General features: G+C 46.1%; 1 protein-coding gene across 3 annotated transcripts in view; it reads right to left on the bottom strand.

Moving 5' to 3' along the window:
- Window positions 1–3421: 3421 nt before the first annotated feature.
- Window positions 3422–14959, bottom strand: part of LOC110531324 (uncharacterized) — a 55767-nt gene continuing 44229 nt past the window's right edge. For 2 of the 3 annotated variants that reach the window (XM_090183347.1, XM_090183348.1), the window contains exons 9-10: window positions 10552–10821; window positions 3422–5574 (exon numbers count right to left, since the gene is read on the bottom strand). In XM_090183347.1, the coding sequence (XP_090039473.1) occupies window positions 4932–5574; window positions 10552–10821 (913 nt within the window). In that variant the 3' untranslated portion in view covers window positions 3422–4931. Of the gene's footprint in view, window positions 5575–7897; window positions 7949–10551; window positions 10822–14959 lie in introns of all 3 variants that reach the window. The other variant, XM_090183349.1, reaches the window with a different exon arrangement.

The following is a 14959-nucleotide window of genomic DNA, read 5'->3' as shown; positions in this document are numbered from 1 at the left end:
CACTATTCCAGCACCATTTCAACAACAGGAGCTGCCTCCACTATTCCAGCACCATTTCAACAACAGGAGCTGCCTTCACTATTCCAGCACCATTTCAACAACAGGAGCTGCCTCCACTATTCCAGCACCATTTCAACAACAGGAGCTGCCTTCACTATTCCAGCACCATTTCAACAACAGGAGCTGCCTCCACTATTCCAGCACCATTTCATCAACAGGAGCTGCCTCCACTATTCCAGCACCATTTCATCAACAGGAGCTGCCTTCACTATTCCAGCACCATTTCAACAACAGGAGCTGCCTCCACTATTCCAGCACCATTTCAACAACAGGAGCTGCCTTCACTATTCCAGCACCATTTCAACAACAGGAGCTGCCTTCACTATTCCAGCACCATTTCATCAACAGGAGCTGCCTTCACTATTCCAGCACCATTTCAACAACAGGAGCTGCCTTCACTATTCCAGCACCATTTCAACAACAGGAGCTGCCTTCACTATTCCAGCACCATTTCATCAACAGGAGCTGCCTTCACTATTCCAGCACCATTTCAACAACAGGAGCTGCCTCCACAACTCCAGCACCATTTCAACAACAGGAGCTGCCTTCACTATTCCAGCACCATTTCAACAACAGGAGCTGCCTTCACTATTCCAGCACCATTTCAACAACAGGAGCTGCCTTCACTATTCCAGCACCATTTCAACAACAGGAGCTGCCTTCACTATTCCAGCACCATTTCATCTTCACTAGTTTCAACATCATCAAATCACCTCCGCTCAGTCTAATACAGTGACAACTAAAAAGATACCAGAAACTATTTAGTCCAATCAACATAAGCTAAATATGATGTGTGTGTGTGTGTGTGTGTGTGTGTGTGTGTGTGTGTGTGTGTGTGTGTGTGTGCCAATGCCATCCTCTTTCATGTTGTCCAAACGGTCTCTGACTCTGTCATTCAGTACACGCTTTTAGTTTGTTGTTGTCCTACCTGGATAAAATGTTTACTCGCTAGCGTAACTTCCTTTCATGGTCAACAATACGCCATGCCAGCTAGTTAACATTAGCCTACTACATCTAGTTACATGTTGAACTTCCCTCCTCTCAGGCCAGCTAGTTAACATTAGCCTACTACATCTAGTTACATGTTGAACTTCCCTCCTCTCAGGCCAGCTAGTTAACATTAGCCTACTACATCTAGTTACATATTGAACTTCCCTCCTCTCAGGCCAGCTAGTTAACATTAGCCTACTACATCTAGTTACATGTTGAACTTCCCTCCTCTCAGGCCAGCTAGTTAACATTAGCCTACTACATCTAGTTACATATTGAACTTCCCTCCTCTCAGGCCAGCTAGTTAACATTAGCCTACTACATCTAGTTACATATTGAACTTCCCTCCTCTCAGGCCAGCTAGTTAACATTAGCCTACTACATCTAGTTACATATTGAACTTCCCTCCTCTCAGGCCAGCTAGTTAACATTAGCCTACTACATCTAGTTACATATTGAACTTCCCTCCTCTCAGGCCAGCTAGTTAACATTAGCCTACTACATCTAGTTACATATTGAACTTCCCTCCTCTCAGGCCAGCTAGTTAACATTAGCCTACTACATCTAGTTACATATTGAACTTCCCTCCTCTCAGGCCAGCTAGTTAACATTAGCCTACTACATCTAGTTACATATTAAACTTCCCTCCTCTCAGGCCAGCTAGTTAACATTAGCCTACTACATCTAGTTACATATTGAACTTCCCTCCTCTCAGGCCAGCTAGTTAACATTAGCCTACTACATCTAGTTACATATTGAACTTCCCTCCTCTCAGGCCAGCTAGTTAACATTAGCCTACTACATCTAGTTACATATTGAACTTCCCTCCTCTCAGGCCAGCTAGTTAACATTAGCCTACTACATCTAGTTACATATTGAACTTCCCTCCTCTCAGGCCAGCTAGTTAACATTAGCCTACTACATCTAGTTACATATTGAACTTCCCTCCTCTCAGGCCAGCTAGTTAACATTAGCCTACTACATCTAGTTACATATTGAACTTCCCTCCTCTCAGGCCAGCTAGTTAACATTAGCCTACTACATCTAGTTACATATTGAACTTCCCTCCTCTCAGGCCAGCTAGTTAACATTAGCCTACTACATCTAGTTACATATTGAACTTCCCTCCTCTCAGGCCAGCTAGTTAACATTAGCCTACTACATCTAGTTACATGTTGAACTTCCCTCCTCTCAGGCCAGCTAGTTAACATTAGCCTACTACATCTAGTTACATATTGAACTTCCCTCCTCTCAGGCCAGCTAGTTAACATTAGCCTACTACATCTAGTTAGATATTGAACTTCCCTCCTCTCAGGCCAGCTAGTTAACATTAGCCTACTACCTCTAGTTACATGTTGAACTTCCCTCCTCTCAGGCCAGCTAGTTAACATTAGCCTACTACATCTAGTTACATATTGAACTTCCCTCCTCTCAGGCCAGCTAGTTAACATTAGCCTACTACATCTAGTTACATATTGAACTTCCCTCCTCTCAGGCCAGCTAGTTAACATTAGCCTACTACATCTAGTTAGATATTGAACTTCCCTCCTCTCAGGCCAGCTAGTTAACATTAGCCTACTACATCTAGTTACATATTGAACTTCCCTCCTCTCAGGCCAGCTAGTTAACATTAGCCTACTACATCTAGTTAGATATTGAACTTCCCTCCTCTCAGGCCAGCTAGTTAACATTAGCCTACTACCTCTAGTTACATGTTGAACTTCCCTCCTCTCAGGCCAGCTAGTTAACATTAGCCTACTACATCTAGTTACATGTTGAACTTCCCTCCTCTCAGGCCAGCTAGTTAACGTTAGCCTACTACATCTAGTTACATATTGAACTTCCCTCCTCTCAGGCCAGCTAGTTAACATTAGCCTACTACATCTAGTTACATATTAAACTTCCCTCCTCTCAGGCCAGCTAGTTAACATTAGCCTACTACATCTAGTTAGATATTGAACTTCCCTCCTCTCAGGCCAGCTAGTTAACATTAGCCTACTACATCTAGTTACATATTGAACTTCCCTCCTCTCAGGCGAGGGGCACAACAACATATGAATTAATGGCTGAATCTTTTGGTATCCATGAGAACAGCCCGACGACGTACTCTCGGCTAAAACCTCGGAAGAACTGACTTGGGAGTCGCATCAGAGACCCTGTTCAGCTACCGTGGCGACATCGACGTCATCCTAATAGAACGTTAGGACAACGGGCGGAAGAGAGAAGGGGCGGAAGAGACAACGGGCGGGCGGAAGAGACAACGGGCGGGCGGAAGAGACAACGGGCGGAAGAGAGAAAGCAGTAACCTAGGATACGAACGTCCCGTGGAGGCCGATTAAACAGTGTGCGTCAAGTGAGACAAACGTTGCAATTAAACAAGACTTTTTTTTATTTTGTATTTTTTTAATGATACATTATTTGTAGACATTGAGCGCTGGCTGACAAACTGTAGCCTTATTCCAAACAGCAAACCCTGTTTAGCCTTTTTTTTTTTAATAAGGATAATTAAATACTGTATAAAAAAAACATTTAGACAAACCAAACATTCTGACCGGATGCCAAAAGAAGAATGAATAAGTATATTCATATATATTATAGTATATTCTAGTCTACGGTGTCATTATACATAAAAACAACTTAATCTATAAGCCAATCAACAGCCAGTAGAGTTTGGATATACCAACGGACAAGGCAGACATTTATACATGTAATAAAAGGATACGTGCCAAAATTGCGCCCTATTCCCTATGTAGTGCACTACTTTGGACCAGTGCCCTATGAGCCTTGGCTAAAAGTAGTGCACTATAAAGGGGGCCATTTGGGGATGCCTTGTAAAAATCACAATAATGTTTGCGAAGCATAGAGGAAGTTGTCATATATAACTCTAGTGCAGGGGTGCACAGCCTTATTGTCTATGTTCAGTAATAGTGTGTATATATATATATATATATATATATATATATATATATATGTATATATATACACACACAATATTAGACCTTGTTGTTTTAGTTTTGACATCCTGCATTTAGTTCAGTCTTTATCGTCCTGAGGACATATTACATTAGCCCTGTGTGACTGTTGGGAGAGGAAGAGGAGAAGAGAGGTAGAGGAGAGAGGGAGGAGAAGAGAGGTAGAGAAGAAGAGGAGAAGAGAGGTAGAGGAGAGAGGGAGGAGAAGAGAGGTAGAGAAGAAGAGGAGAAAGGGGGTAGAGGAGGGAGGAGAAGAGAGGTAGAGAAGAAGAGGAGAAAGGGGGTAGAGGAGGGAGGAGAAGAGAGGTAGAGAAGAAGAGGAGAAAGGGGTAGAGGAGGAGGAGAAGAGAGGTAGAGAAGAAGAGGAGAAAGGGGTAGAGGAGGGAGGAGAAGAGAGGTAGAGAAGAAGAGGAGAAGAGAGGTAGAGGAGAGAGGGAGGAGAAGAGAGGTAGAGAAGAAGAGGAGAAAGGGGGTAGAGGAGGGAGGAGAAGAGAGGTAGAGAAGAAGAGGAGAAAGGGGGTAGAGGAGGGAGGAGAAGAGAGGTAGAGAAGAAGAGGAGAAAGGGGTAGAGGAGGAGGAGAAGAGAGGTAGAGAAGAAGAGGAGAAAGGGGGTAGAGGAGGAGGAGAAGAGAGGTAGAGAAGAAGAGGAGAAAGGGGGTAGAGGAGGAGGAGAAGAGAGGTAGAGAAGAAGAGGAGAAAGGGGTAGAGGAGGGAGGAGAAGAGAGGTAGAGAAGAAGAGGAGAAAGGGGGTAGAGGAGGGAGGAGAAGAGAGGTAGAGAAGAAGAGGAGAAAGGGGGTAGAGGAGGAGGAGAAGAGAGGTAGAGAAGAAGAGGAGAAAGGGGGTAGAGGAGGAGGAGAAGAGAGGTAGAGAAGAAGAGGAGAAAGGGGGTAGAGGAGGAGGGAGGTTGATTAGGTTGGCTCTGTCAGACCTAGGTAGGCTAGGAAAGAGAGTTTGGGTGAAGGAGAGGAAGAGCGGGAGGGAGAGGAGGGTCTGGGGCTAGAGAGGGGTCTGAGGGAGAGCAGGGTGGTGAGGGGGACGAGAAAAAGGTCTGACCCCCTAAACCAGGAAGAGAGAGAAGAGGAGGAGAGGGGATTCAGGGCTGAACGGTGTATATGCTGTCCTGCGTGTGTGTGTCCGTGTGAGGGTGTGTGTGTGTGTCCGTGTGAGGGTGTGTGTGTGTGTCCGTGTGAGGGTGTGTGTGTGTGTCCGTGTGAGGGCGTGTGTTCGGGGTGTTTGAGTCGGCAGTGCAGACGGAGGCTGTCTCGGCGTTTGGCGCTGTAAGGGCAGAGGTCGCAGGTGAAAGGTCGCTCCCCCGTGTGCACACGCACGTGTTCTATCAGCTTATTGGCTGTTCGGGCCAGGTGGCCACACCTCTCGCAGCGGTACTGGTTGCCCTGACGATGACACCTGACGTGGGCCTGGAGCTCCGGTTGCCGTGAAAACGACCTTTGGCAGATGCGGCAACGGTGCTGGTCCGTCGTTGAGTGCGACGAGCGCATGTGTGTTACCATGGAGACAGGCCGACTGGTGGAGAACGAACAGAGAGGGCACCTGGGGTTCAAAAAGACAAGGTAAGAGACACACAAAGACACACACACATAGAACACACATTAACACACACACATAGAACACACATTAACACACACACACACATTAACACACACATTAACACACACACACACACACACACACACATAGAACACACATTAACACACACACACATTAACACACACATTAACACACACACATAGAACACACACACATAGAACACACATTAACACACACACATAGAACACACACACACAAACACACACACACACACAAAGACACACACACAAAGACAAACACAAGCAGTCACAGTTTGTATTAATAAACTGCAGAGGGAGGGAGAGAGGTTAGAGAGAACAGCTAACCTACTACAGAGGGAGGGAGAGCGGTTAGAGAGAACAGCTAACCTACTACAGAGGGAGGGAGAGAGGTTAGAGAGAACAGCTAACCTACTACAGAGGGCGGGAGAGAGGTTAGCGAGAAAAGCTAACCTACTACAGAGGGAGGGAGAGAGGTTAGAGAGAACAGCCTACTATAGAGGGAGGGAGAGAGGTTAGAGAGAACAGCTAACCTACTACAGAGGGAGGGAGAGAGGTTAGAGAGAACAGCTAACCTACTACAGAGGGCGGGAGAGAGGTTAGCGAGAAAAGCTAACCTACTACAGAGGGAGGGAGAGAGATCAGAGAACAGCTAACCTACTACAGAGGGAGGGAGAGAGGTTAGAGAGAACAGCTAACCTACTACATAGGGATGGAGAGAGGTCAGAGAGAACAGCTAACCTACTACAGAGGGAGGGAGAGAGGTTGAGAGAACAACTAACCTACTACAGAGGGAGGGAGAGAGGTCAGAGAGAACAGCTAACCTACTACAGAGGGAGGGACAGAGGTTAGAGAGAACAGCTAACCTACTACAGAGGGAGGGAGAGAGGTCAGAGAGAACAGCTAACCTACTACAGAGGGAGGGAGAGCGGTTAGAGAGAACAGCTAACCTACTACAGAGGGAGGGAGAGAGGTTAGAGAGAACAGCTAACCTACTACAGAGGGCGGGAGAGAGGTTAGCGAGAAAAGCTAACCTACTACAGAGGGAGGGAGAGAGGTTAGAGAGAACAGCCTACTATAGAGGGAGGGAGAGAGGTTAGAGAGAACAGCTAACCTACTACAGAGGGAGGGAGAGAGGTTAGAGAGAACAGCTAACCTACTACAGAGGGCGGGAGAGAGGTTAGCGAGAAAAGCTAACCTACTACAGAGGGAGGGAGAGAGATCAGAGAACAGCTAACCTACTACAGAGGGAGGGAGAGAGGTTAGAGAGAACAGCTAACCTACTACATAGGGATGGAGAGAGGTCAGAGAGAACAGCTAACCTACTACAGAGGGAGGGAGAGAGGTTGAGAGAACAACTAACCTACTACAGAGGGAGGGAGAGAGGTCAGAGAGAACAGCTAACCTACTACAGAGGGAGGGACAGAGGTTAGAGAGAACAGCTAACCTACTACAGAGGGAGGGAGAGAGGTCAGAGAGAACAGCTAACCTACTACAGAGGGAGGGAGAGAGGTTAGAGAGAACAGCTAACCTACTATAGAGGGAGGGACAGAGGTTAGAGAGAATAGCTAACCTACTACAGAGGGAGGGAGAGAGGTTAGAGAGAACAGCTAACCTACTACATAGGGATGGAGAGAGGTCAGAGAGAACAGCTAACCTACTACAGAGGGAGGGAGAGAGGTCAGAGAGAACAGCTAACCTACTACAGAGGGAGGGAGAGAGGTTAGAGAGAACAGCTAACCTACTACATAGGGATGGAGAGAGGTTAGAGAGAACAGCTAACCTACTACAGAGGGAGGGAGAGAGGTCAGAGAGAACAGCTAACCTACTACAGAGGGAGGGACAGAGGTTAGAGAGAACAGCTAACCTACTACAGAGGGAGGGAGAGAGGTCAGAGAGAACAGCTAACCTACTACAGAGGGAGGGACAGAGGTTAGAGAGAACAGCTAACCTACTACAGAGGGAGGGAGAGAGGTCAGAGAGAACAGCTAACCTACTACAGAGGGAGGGAGAGAGGTTAGAGAGAACAGCTAACCTACTATAGAGAGGAGAGCAGAGGGAGGGGAGGAGAGGAGAGCAGAGGGAAGAGAGGAGAGGAGAGGGAAGAGAGGAGAGCAGAGGGAGGAGAGGAGAGCCGAGGGAGGGGAGGAGAGGAGAGGGAGGAGAGGAGAGCAGAGGGAGGAGAGGAGAGCCGAGGGAGGGGAGGAGAGGAGAGGGAGGAGAGGAGAGCAGAGGGAGGAGAGGGGTGACTGTGATGAAAAAGATAGGATGATGATGATGTCACTTACATTTAAATAGCCCCTCCCATCAGTACTGTGGCCCACAGCCCTTCATACACCCTGCAGAACAGAACCACTACCTCAGATAGAAGACACACACACAGGGGCCCTAACACACTCAGGCCCTAACACACACACACAGGCCCTAACACACACAGGCCCTAACACACACACACAGGCCCTAACACACCCACACAGGCCCTAACACACACACAGGCCCTAACACACACACAGGCCCTAACACACCCACACAGGCCCTAACACACACACACGGGCTCTAACACACACACAGGCTCTAACACACACACGGGCCCTAACACACACAGGCCCTAACACACACACACAGGCCCTAACACACACACGGGCTCTAACACACACACAGGCCCTAACACACACGGGCTCTAACACACACACAGGCCCTAACACACACACACGGGCCCTAACACACACACACGGGCCCTAACACACACACACGGGCCCTAACACACACACACAGGCCCTAACACACACACAGGCCCTAACACACACAGGCCCTAACACACACACACAGGCCCTAACACACCAACACAGGCCCTAACACACACACAGGCCCTAACACACACACAGGCCCTAACACACCCACACAGGCCCTAACACACACACAGGCCCTAACACACACACACGGGCTCTAACACACACACACAGGCCCTAACACACACACACAGGCCCTAACACACCAACACAGGCCCTAACACACACACAGGCCCTAACACACACACAGGCCCTAACACACCCACACAGGCCCTAACACACACACAGGCCCTAACACACACACACGGGCTCTAACACACACACACAGGCCCTAACACACACACAGGCCCTAACACACACACACGGGCTCTAACACACACACACAGGCCCTAACACACACACGGGCTCTAACACACACACGGGCCCTAACACACACACAGGCCCTAACACACACATGGGCCCTAACACACACACACACACACACACACACACACACACACACACACACACACACACACACACACACACACACACACACACACACACACACACACACACACACACACACAGGGCCTAACACACACACACACACACAGGGCCCTAACACACACACAGGGCCCTAACACACACACACAGACCCTAACACACACACAGGCCCTAACACACACACGCACATGGCCCTAACACACACACACAGGCCCTAAAACACACACACGGGCCCTAACACACACACGGGCCCTAACACACACACAGGCCCTAACACACACACGGGCCCTAACACACACACACGGGCTCTAACACACACACACACAGGCCCTAACACACACACGGGCCCTAACACACACACAGGCCCTAACACACACACGGGCCCTAACACACACACACACACAGGGCCTAACACACACACACACAGGGCCCTAACACACACACACGGGCCCTAACACACACACACGGGCCCTAACACACACACACACACGGGCCCTAACACACACAGAAACACACACACACACAGAAACACACACACACACAGAAACACAGGCCAAAACACACACTAGACGACCTACACCACAACATCAGTGTACTCTACTCCAAACCCACAAAACAGGAAGTCTGAGACGGAAGGAGGGAAGAAAGAGGAGAGGTTGACTGGCAACCAGAGGAACACGTGATGGGGAGAGGAGAGGAGGCGTGAGGTGAGGAGAGGAGGAGAGGAGAGGGGTGAGGAGAGGAAGAGAGGAGAGGAGAGGAGGGGTGAGGAGAGGTGAAGAGAGGAGGGGTGAGGAGAGGAGAGGTGAGGAGAGGAGGAGAGGAGAGGAGGGGGGAGAGGAGAGGAGAGGAGGAGAGGAGGGGGGAGAGGAGAGGAGAGGAGGGGTGAGGAGAGGAGAGGAGAGGAGGAGAGGAGGGGTGAGGAGAGGAGGGGTGAGGAGAGGAGGAGAGGAGAGGAGGGGTGAGGAGAGGAGGGGTGAGGAGAGGAGAGGAGGAGAGGAGGGGTGAGGAGAGGAGGGGAGGAGAGGAGGGGTGAGGAGAGGAGAGTAGTGGAGAGAGGAGGAGAGGAGAGTAGTGGAGAGAGGAGAGGAGAGGTAGTAAACGGTTAGGATAGAGGAGAAAGAAGTAAGGTAAGGAGACGAGGAGAGGAGAGGTAGTAAACGGTTAGGATAGAGGAGAAAGCAGTAAGGTAAGGAGACGAGGAGAGGAGAGGTAGTAAACGGTTAGGATAGAGGAGAAAGCAGTAAGGTAAGGAGACGAGGAGAGGAGAGGTAGTAAACGGTTAGGATAGAGGAGAAAGCAGTAAGGTAAGGCAGTAGTATACACTGGTTAACACTCAGCCAGTCAGTCAGATAGTTACTAAGTTAGTTAGTAGTCAGTCAGCTAGTTAGTTTGTTAGTTAATCAGTAGTCAGTCAGTTATCAGTCAGTTTGCTAGTTAGTTAACCAGTAGTCAGTCAGCCAGTTAGTTAGTTAACCAGTAGTCAGTCAGCCAGTTAGTTAGTTAGTTAGTTGGTTAGTTACTTAGTTAACCAGTAGTTAGTTAGTTAGTTCATTAGTTAGTGAACCAGTAGTTAATCCGTTGGTCAGTTAGTTAGTCAGTTAGTTAATTCATTGGTTAGTTAGTTAGTCAGTCAGTTAGTTAGTTAGTTAGTGGTTAACCCTCACCTGAGCTCTCCAGATTGTGGGCTGTCTCTTCCATCAGGTAAGTCTTTGGGGGTGTGGCCTGCCAACAGGTGTGTCTGTAGGTAGTCTTGGCTCGCTGCCTCTCCAAGTGTGTGAGAGCTGGCGTGAGCCCTCATGGCCCGCTCCTCACTGGTGGAGTGATCACACACACTGCAGCGGAGAGTGAACGCATCGCGCTCCCATTCACTGTGCTCCGTCATGTGACCAAGGAACAGGCTCCACCCCTCCAGCTCGAACCCGCACACGTGACACCTAAAAGGGGAGGGGCAATGATCATCATAGTGTGTGTGTGATAGTTACCTGTAGTAGTAGTTACCTGTAGTAGTAGTTACCTGTAGTAGTAGTCACCTGTAGTAGTAGTAGTTACCTGTAGTAGTAGTAGTTACCTGTAGTAGTAGTTACCTGTAGTAGTAGTCAGCTGTAGTAGTAGTTACCTGTAGTAGTAGTTACCTGTAGTAGTAGTCACCTGTAGTAGTAGTAGTTACCTGTAGTAGTAGTAGTCCCCTGTAGTAGTAGTCACCTGTAGTAGTAGTTACCTGTAGTAGTAGTTACCTGTAGTAGTAGTAGTTACCTGTAGTAGTAGTCACCTGTGGTAGTAGTCACCTGTAGTAGTAGTCACCTGTAGTAGTAGTTACCTGTAGTAGTAGTCACCTGTAGTAGTAGTGTTGGGGAATAATCAGAATTAGTTGGTAACATAGGTAAGATGTTTTATATTCATCATATGTTTGTAAGTTACTTCTCATCAGAATGTTGTGTTTGTATAATACTGTGGCGGGGTTGCAGTATCTGTTCTCTGTCAAGACTAAGTTGCTTGGGCCGCAGAGAGGGGAGAGGTCAAGCGTATATCTCTTGGCTCCACAATGTCTGTGTGCCAGTCAGTGTGTCTCTGTGATCTTGTCAAGATAGGATGGATTTGATATATGGCTGTTGATTTGGAGGATTGGTTTATGGTTCTGAGTTTGAGAGAAGAACATAGTTTAGGAGACAAAGCTGAACGATAAATTATGGCCAATGCTGTCTGGCTATGTGTGTCTTTGCTATAAAGGATCTCAGTTGCAATGTGTAAGGGACTCTCAGAGAATTAATTTATAGACACTGAATTGATCTGAGAGTCACAGGGTTGTGGTGGAGCTCATATAATTAAAGATGGACTTTATGATAACTCTGACTTGTGTGTGGTTTGCTCTCATGATTTGGTAAATACTGGGAAATTTCCACGACAGTAGTCACCTGTAGTAGTAGTCACCTGTAGTAGTAACCTGTAGTAGTAGTCACCTGTAGTAGTAGTTACCTATAGTAGTAGTCACCTGTAGTAGTAGTTACCTGTAGTAGTAGTTACCTGTAGTAGTAGTTTAAGCCAGTGGTGTGAGTTACCTGTAGTAGTAGTTACCTGTAGTAGTAGTCACCTGTAGTAGTAGTTACCTGTAGTAGTAGTCACCTGTAGTAGTAGTTACCTGTAGTAGTAGTTACCTGTAATAGTAGTTACCTGTAGTAGTAGTAGTTACCTGTAGTAGTAGTTACCTGTAGTAATAGTAGTTTAAGCCAGTGGTGTGAGTTACCTGTAGTAGTAGTTACCTGTAGTAGTAGTCACCTGTATTAGTAGTTACCTGTAGTAGTAGTTACCTGTAGTAGTAGTCACCTGTAGTAGTAGTTACCTGTAGTAGTAGTTACCTGTAGTAGTAGTCACCTGTAGTAGTAGTCACATGTAGTAGTAGTCATCTGTAGTAGTAGTTACCTGTAGTAGTAGTCACCTGTAGTAGTAGTCACCTGTAGTAGTAGTCATCTGTAGTAGTAGTTACCTGTAGTAGTAGTTACCTGTAGTAGTAGTTACCTGTAGTAGTAGTTACCTGTAATAGTAGTCACCTGTAGTAGTAGTCACCTGTAGTAGTAGTTACCTGTAGTAGTAGTCACCTGTAGTAGTAGTTACCTGTAGTAGTAGTTACCTGTAGTAGTAGTTACCTGTAGTAGTAGTCATCTGTAGTAGTAGTTACCTGTAGTAGTAGTCACCTGTAGTAGTAGTTACCTGTAGTAGTAGTTACTTGTAGTAGTAGTTTAAGCCAGTGGTGTGAGTTACCTGTAGTAGTAGTTAGCTGTAGTAGTAGTTACCTGTAGTAGTAGTTACCTGTAATAGTAGTCACCTGTAGTAGTAGTTACCTGTAGTAGTAGTTACCTGTAGTAGTAGTCACCTGTAGTAGTAGTTACCTATAGTAGTAGTTACCTGTAATAGTAGTTACCTGTAATAGTAGTTACCTGTAGTAGTAGTAGTCACCTGTAGTAGTAGTTACCTGTAGTAGTAGTCACCTGTAGTAGTAGTTACCTGTAGTAGTAATAGTCACCTGTAGTAGTAGTAGTTGAAGCCGATGGTGTGAGTTACCTGTAGTAGTAGTTACATGTAGTAGTAGTTACCTGTAATAGTAGTTACCTGTAATAGTAGTTACCTGTAGTAGTAGTAGTCACCTGTAGTAGTAGTTACCTGTAGTAGTAGTTACCTGTAGTAGTAGTCACCTGTAGTAGTAGTTACCTGTAGTAGTAGTTACCTGTAGTAGTAGTAGTCCCCTGTAGTAGTAGTAGTTACCTGTAGTAGTAGTAGTTACCTGTAGTAGTAGTTACCTGTAGTAGTAATCAGCTGTAGTAGTAGTTACCTGTAGTAGTAGTTACCTGTAGTAGTAGTTACCTGTAGTAGTAGTTGAAGCCAGTGGTGTGAGTTACCTGTAGTAGTAGTCACCTGTAGTAGTAGTTACCTGTAGTAGTAGTTACCTGTAGTAGTAGTAGTCCCCTGTAGTAGTAGTAGTTACCTGTAGTAGTAGTAGTTACCTGTAGTAGTAGTTACCTGTAGTAGTAATCAGCTGTAGTAGTAGTTACCTTTAGTAGTAGTTACCTGTAGTAGTAGTTACCTGTAGTAGTAGTTGAAGCCAGTGGTGTGAGTTACCTGTAGTAGTAGTTACCTGTAGTAGTAGTCACCTGTAGTAGTAGTTAGCTGTAGTAGTAATAGTCACCTGTAGTAGTAGTAGTTGAAGCCGATGGTGTGAGTTACCTGTAGTAGTAGTTACCTGTAGTAGTAGTTACCTGTAATAGTAGTTACCTGTAATAGTAGTAGTTACCTGTAGTAGTAGTAGTCACCTGTAGTAGTAGTTACCTGTAGTAGTAGTTACCTGTAATAGTAGTTACCTGTAGTAGTAGTAGTTACCTGTAGTAGTAGTTACCTGTAGTAGTAGTAGTTGAAGCCGGTGGTGTGAGTTACCTGTAGTAGTAGTTACCTGTAATAGTAGTTACCTGTAATAGTAGTTACCTGTAATAGTAGTAGTTACCTGTAGTAGTAGTAGTCACCTGTAGTAGTAGTTACCTGTAGTAGTAGTTACCTGTAATAGTAGTTACCTGTAGTAGTAGTTACCTGTAGTAGTAGTTACCTGTAGTAGTAGTAGTTGAAGCCGGTGGTGTGAGTTACCTGTAGTAGTAGTTACCTGTAATAGTAGTTACCTGTAGTAGTAGTAGTTACCTGTAGTAGTAATAGTCACCTGTAGTAGTAGTAGTTGAAGCCGGTGGTGTGAGTTACCTGTAGTAGTAGTTACCTGTAGTAGTAGTTGAAGCCAGTGGTGTGAGTTACCTGTAGTAATAGTTACCTGTAATAGTAGTTACCTGTAGTAGTAGTAGTTACCTGTAGTAGTAGTCACCTGTAGTAGTAGTTACCTGTAGTAGTAATAGTCACCTGTAGTAGTAGTAGTTGAAGCCGATGGTGTGAGTTACCTGTAGTAGTAGTTACCTGTAGTAGTAGTTACCTGTAATAGTAGTAGTTACCTGTAGTAGTAGTTACCTGTAATCGTAGTAGTTACCTGTAGTAGTAGTTACCTGTAGTAGTAGTTACCTGTAGTAGTAGTTACCTGTAATAGTAGTAGTTACCTGTAGTAGTAGTAGTCACCTGTAGTAGTAGTTACCTGTAGTAGTAGTTACCTGTAGTAGTAGTTACCTGTAATAGTAGTAGTTACCTGTAGTAGTAGTCACCTGTAGTAGTAGTTACCTGTAGTAGTAGTTGAAGCCGGTGGTGTGAGTTACCTGTAGTAGTAGTTACCTGTAGTAGTAGTTACCTGTAGTAGTAGTTACCTGTAATAGTAGTAGTTACCTGTAGTAGTAGTCACCTGTAGTAGTAGTTACCTGTAGTAGTAGTTACCTGTAGTAGTAGTTACCTGTAGTAGTAGTTACCTGTAATAGTAGTAGTTACCTGTAGTAGTAGTCACCAGTAGTAGTCACCTGTAGTAGTAGTTACCTGTAGTAGTAGTCACCTGTAGTAGTAGTTACCTGTAGTAGTAGTAGTCACCTGTAGTAGTAGTTACCTGTAGTAGTAGTTACCTGTAGTAGTAGTTACCTGTAGTAATAGTTACCTGTAATAGTAGTA

The sequence above is a fragment of the Oncorhynchus mykiss genome, chromosome 9 (assembly GCF_057628025.1).
Source record: "Oncorhynchus mykiss isolate SJ-2025 chromosome 9, ASM5762802v1, whole genome shotgun sequence".
NCBI lineage: Eukaryota > Metazoa > Chordata > Actinopteri > Salmoniformes > Salmonidae > Oncorhynchus > Oncorhynchus mykiss.
The sequence above is the reverse complement of the archived record's forward strand: the minus strand, read 5'-3'. Positions and strand labels throughout refer to the sequence as shown.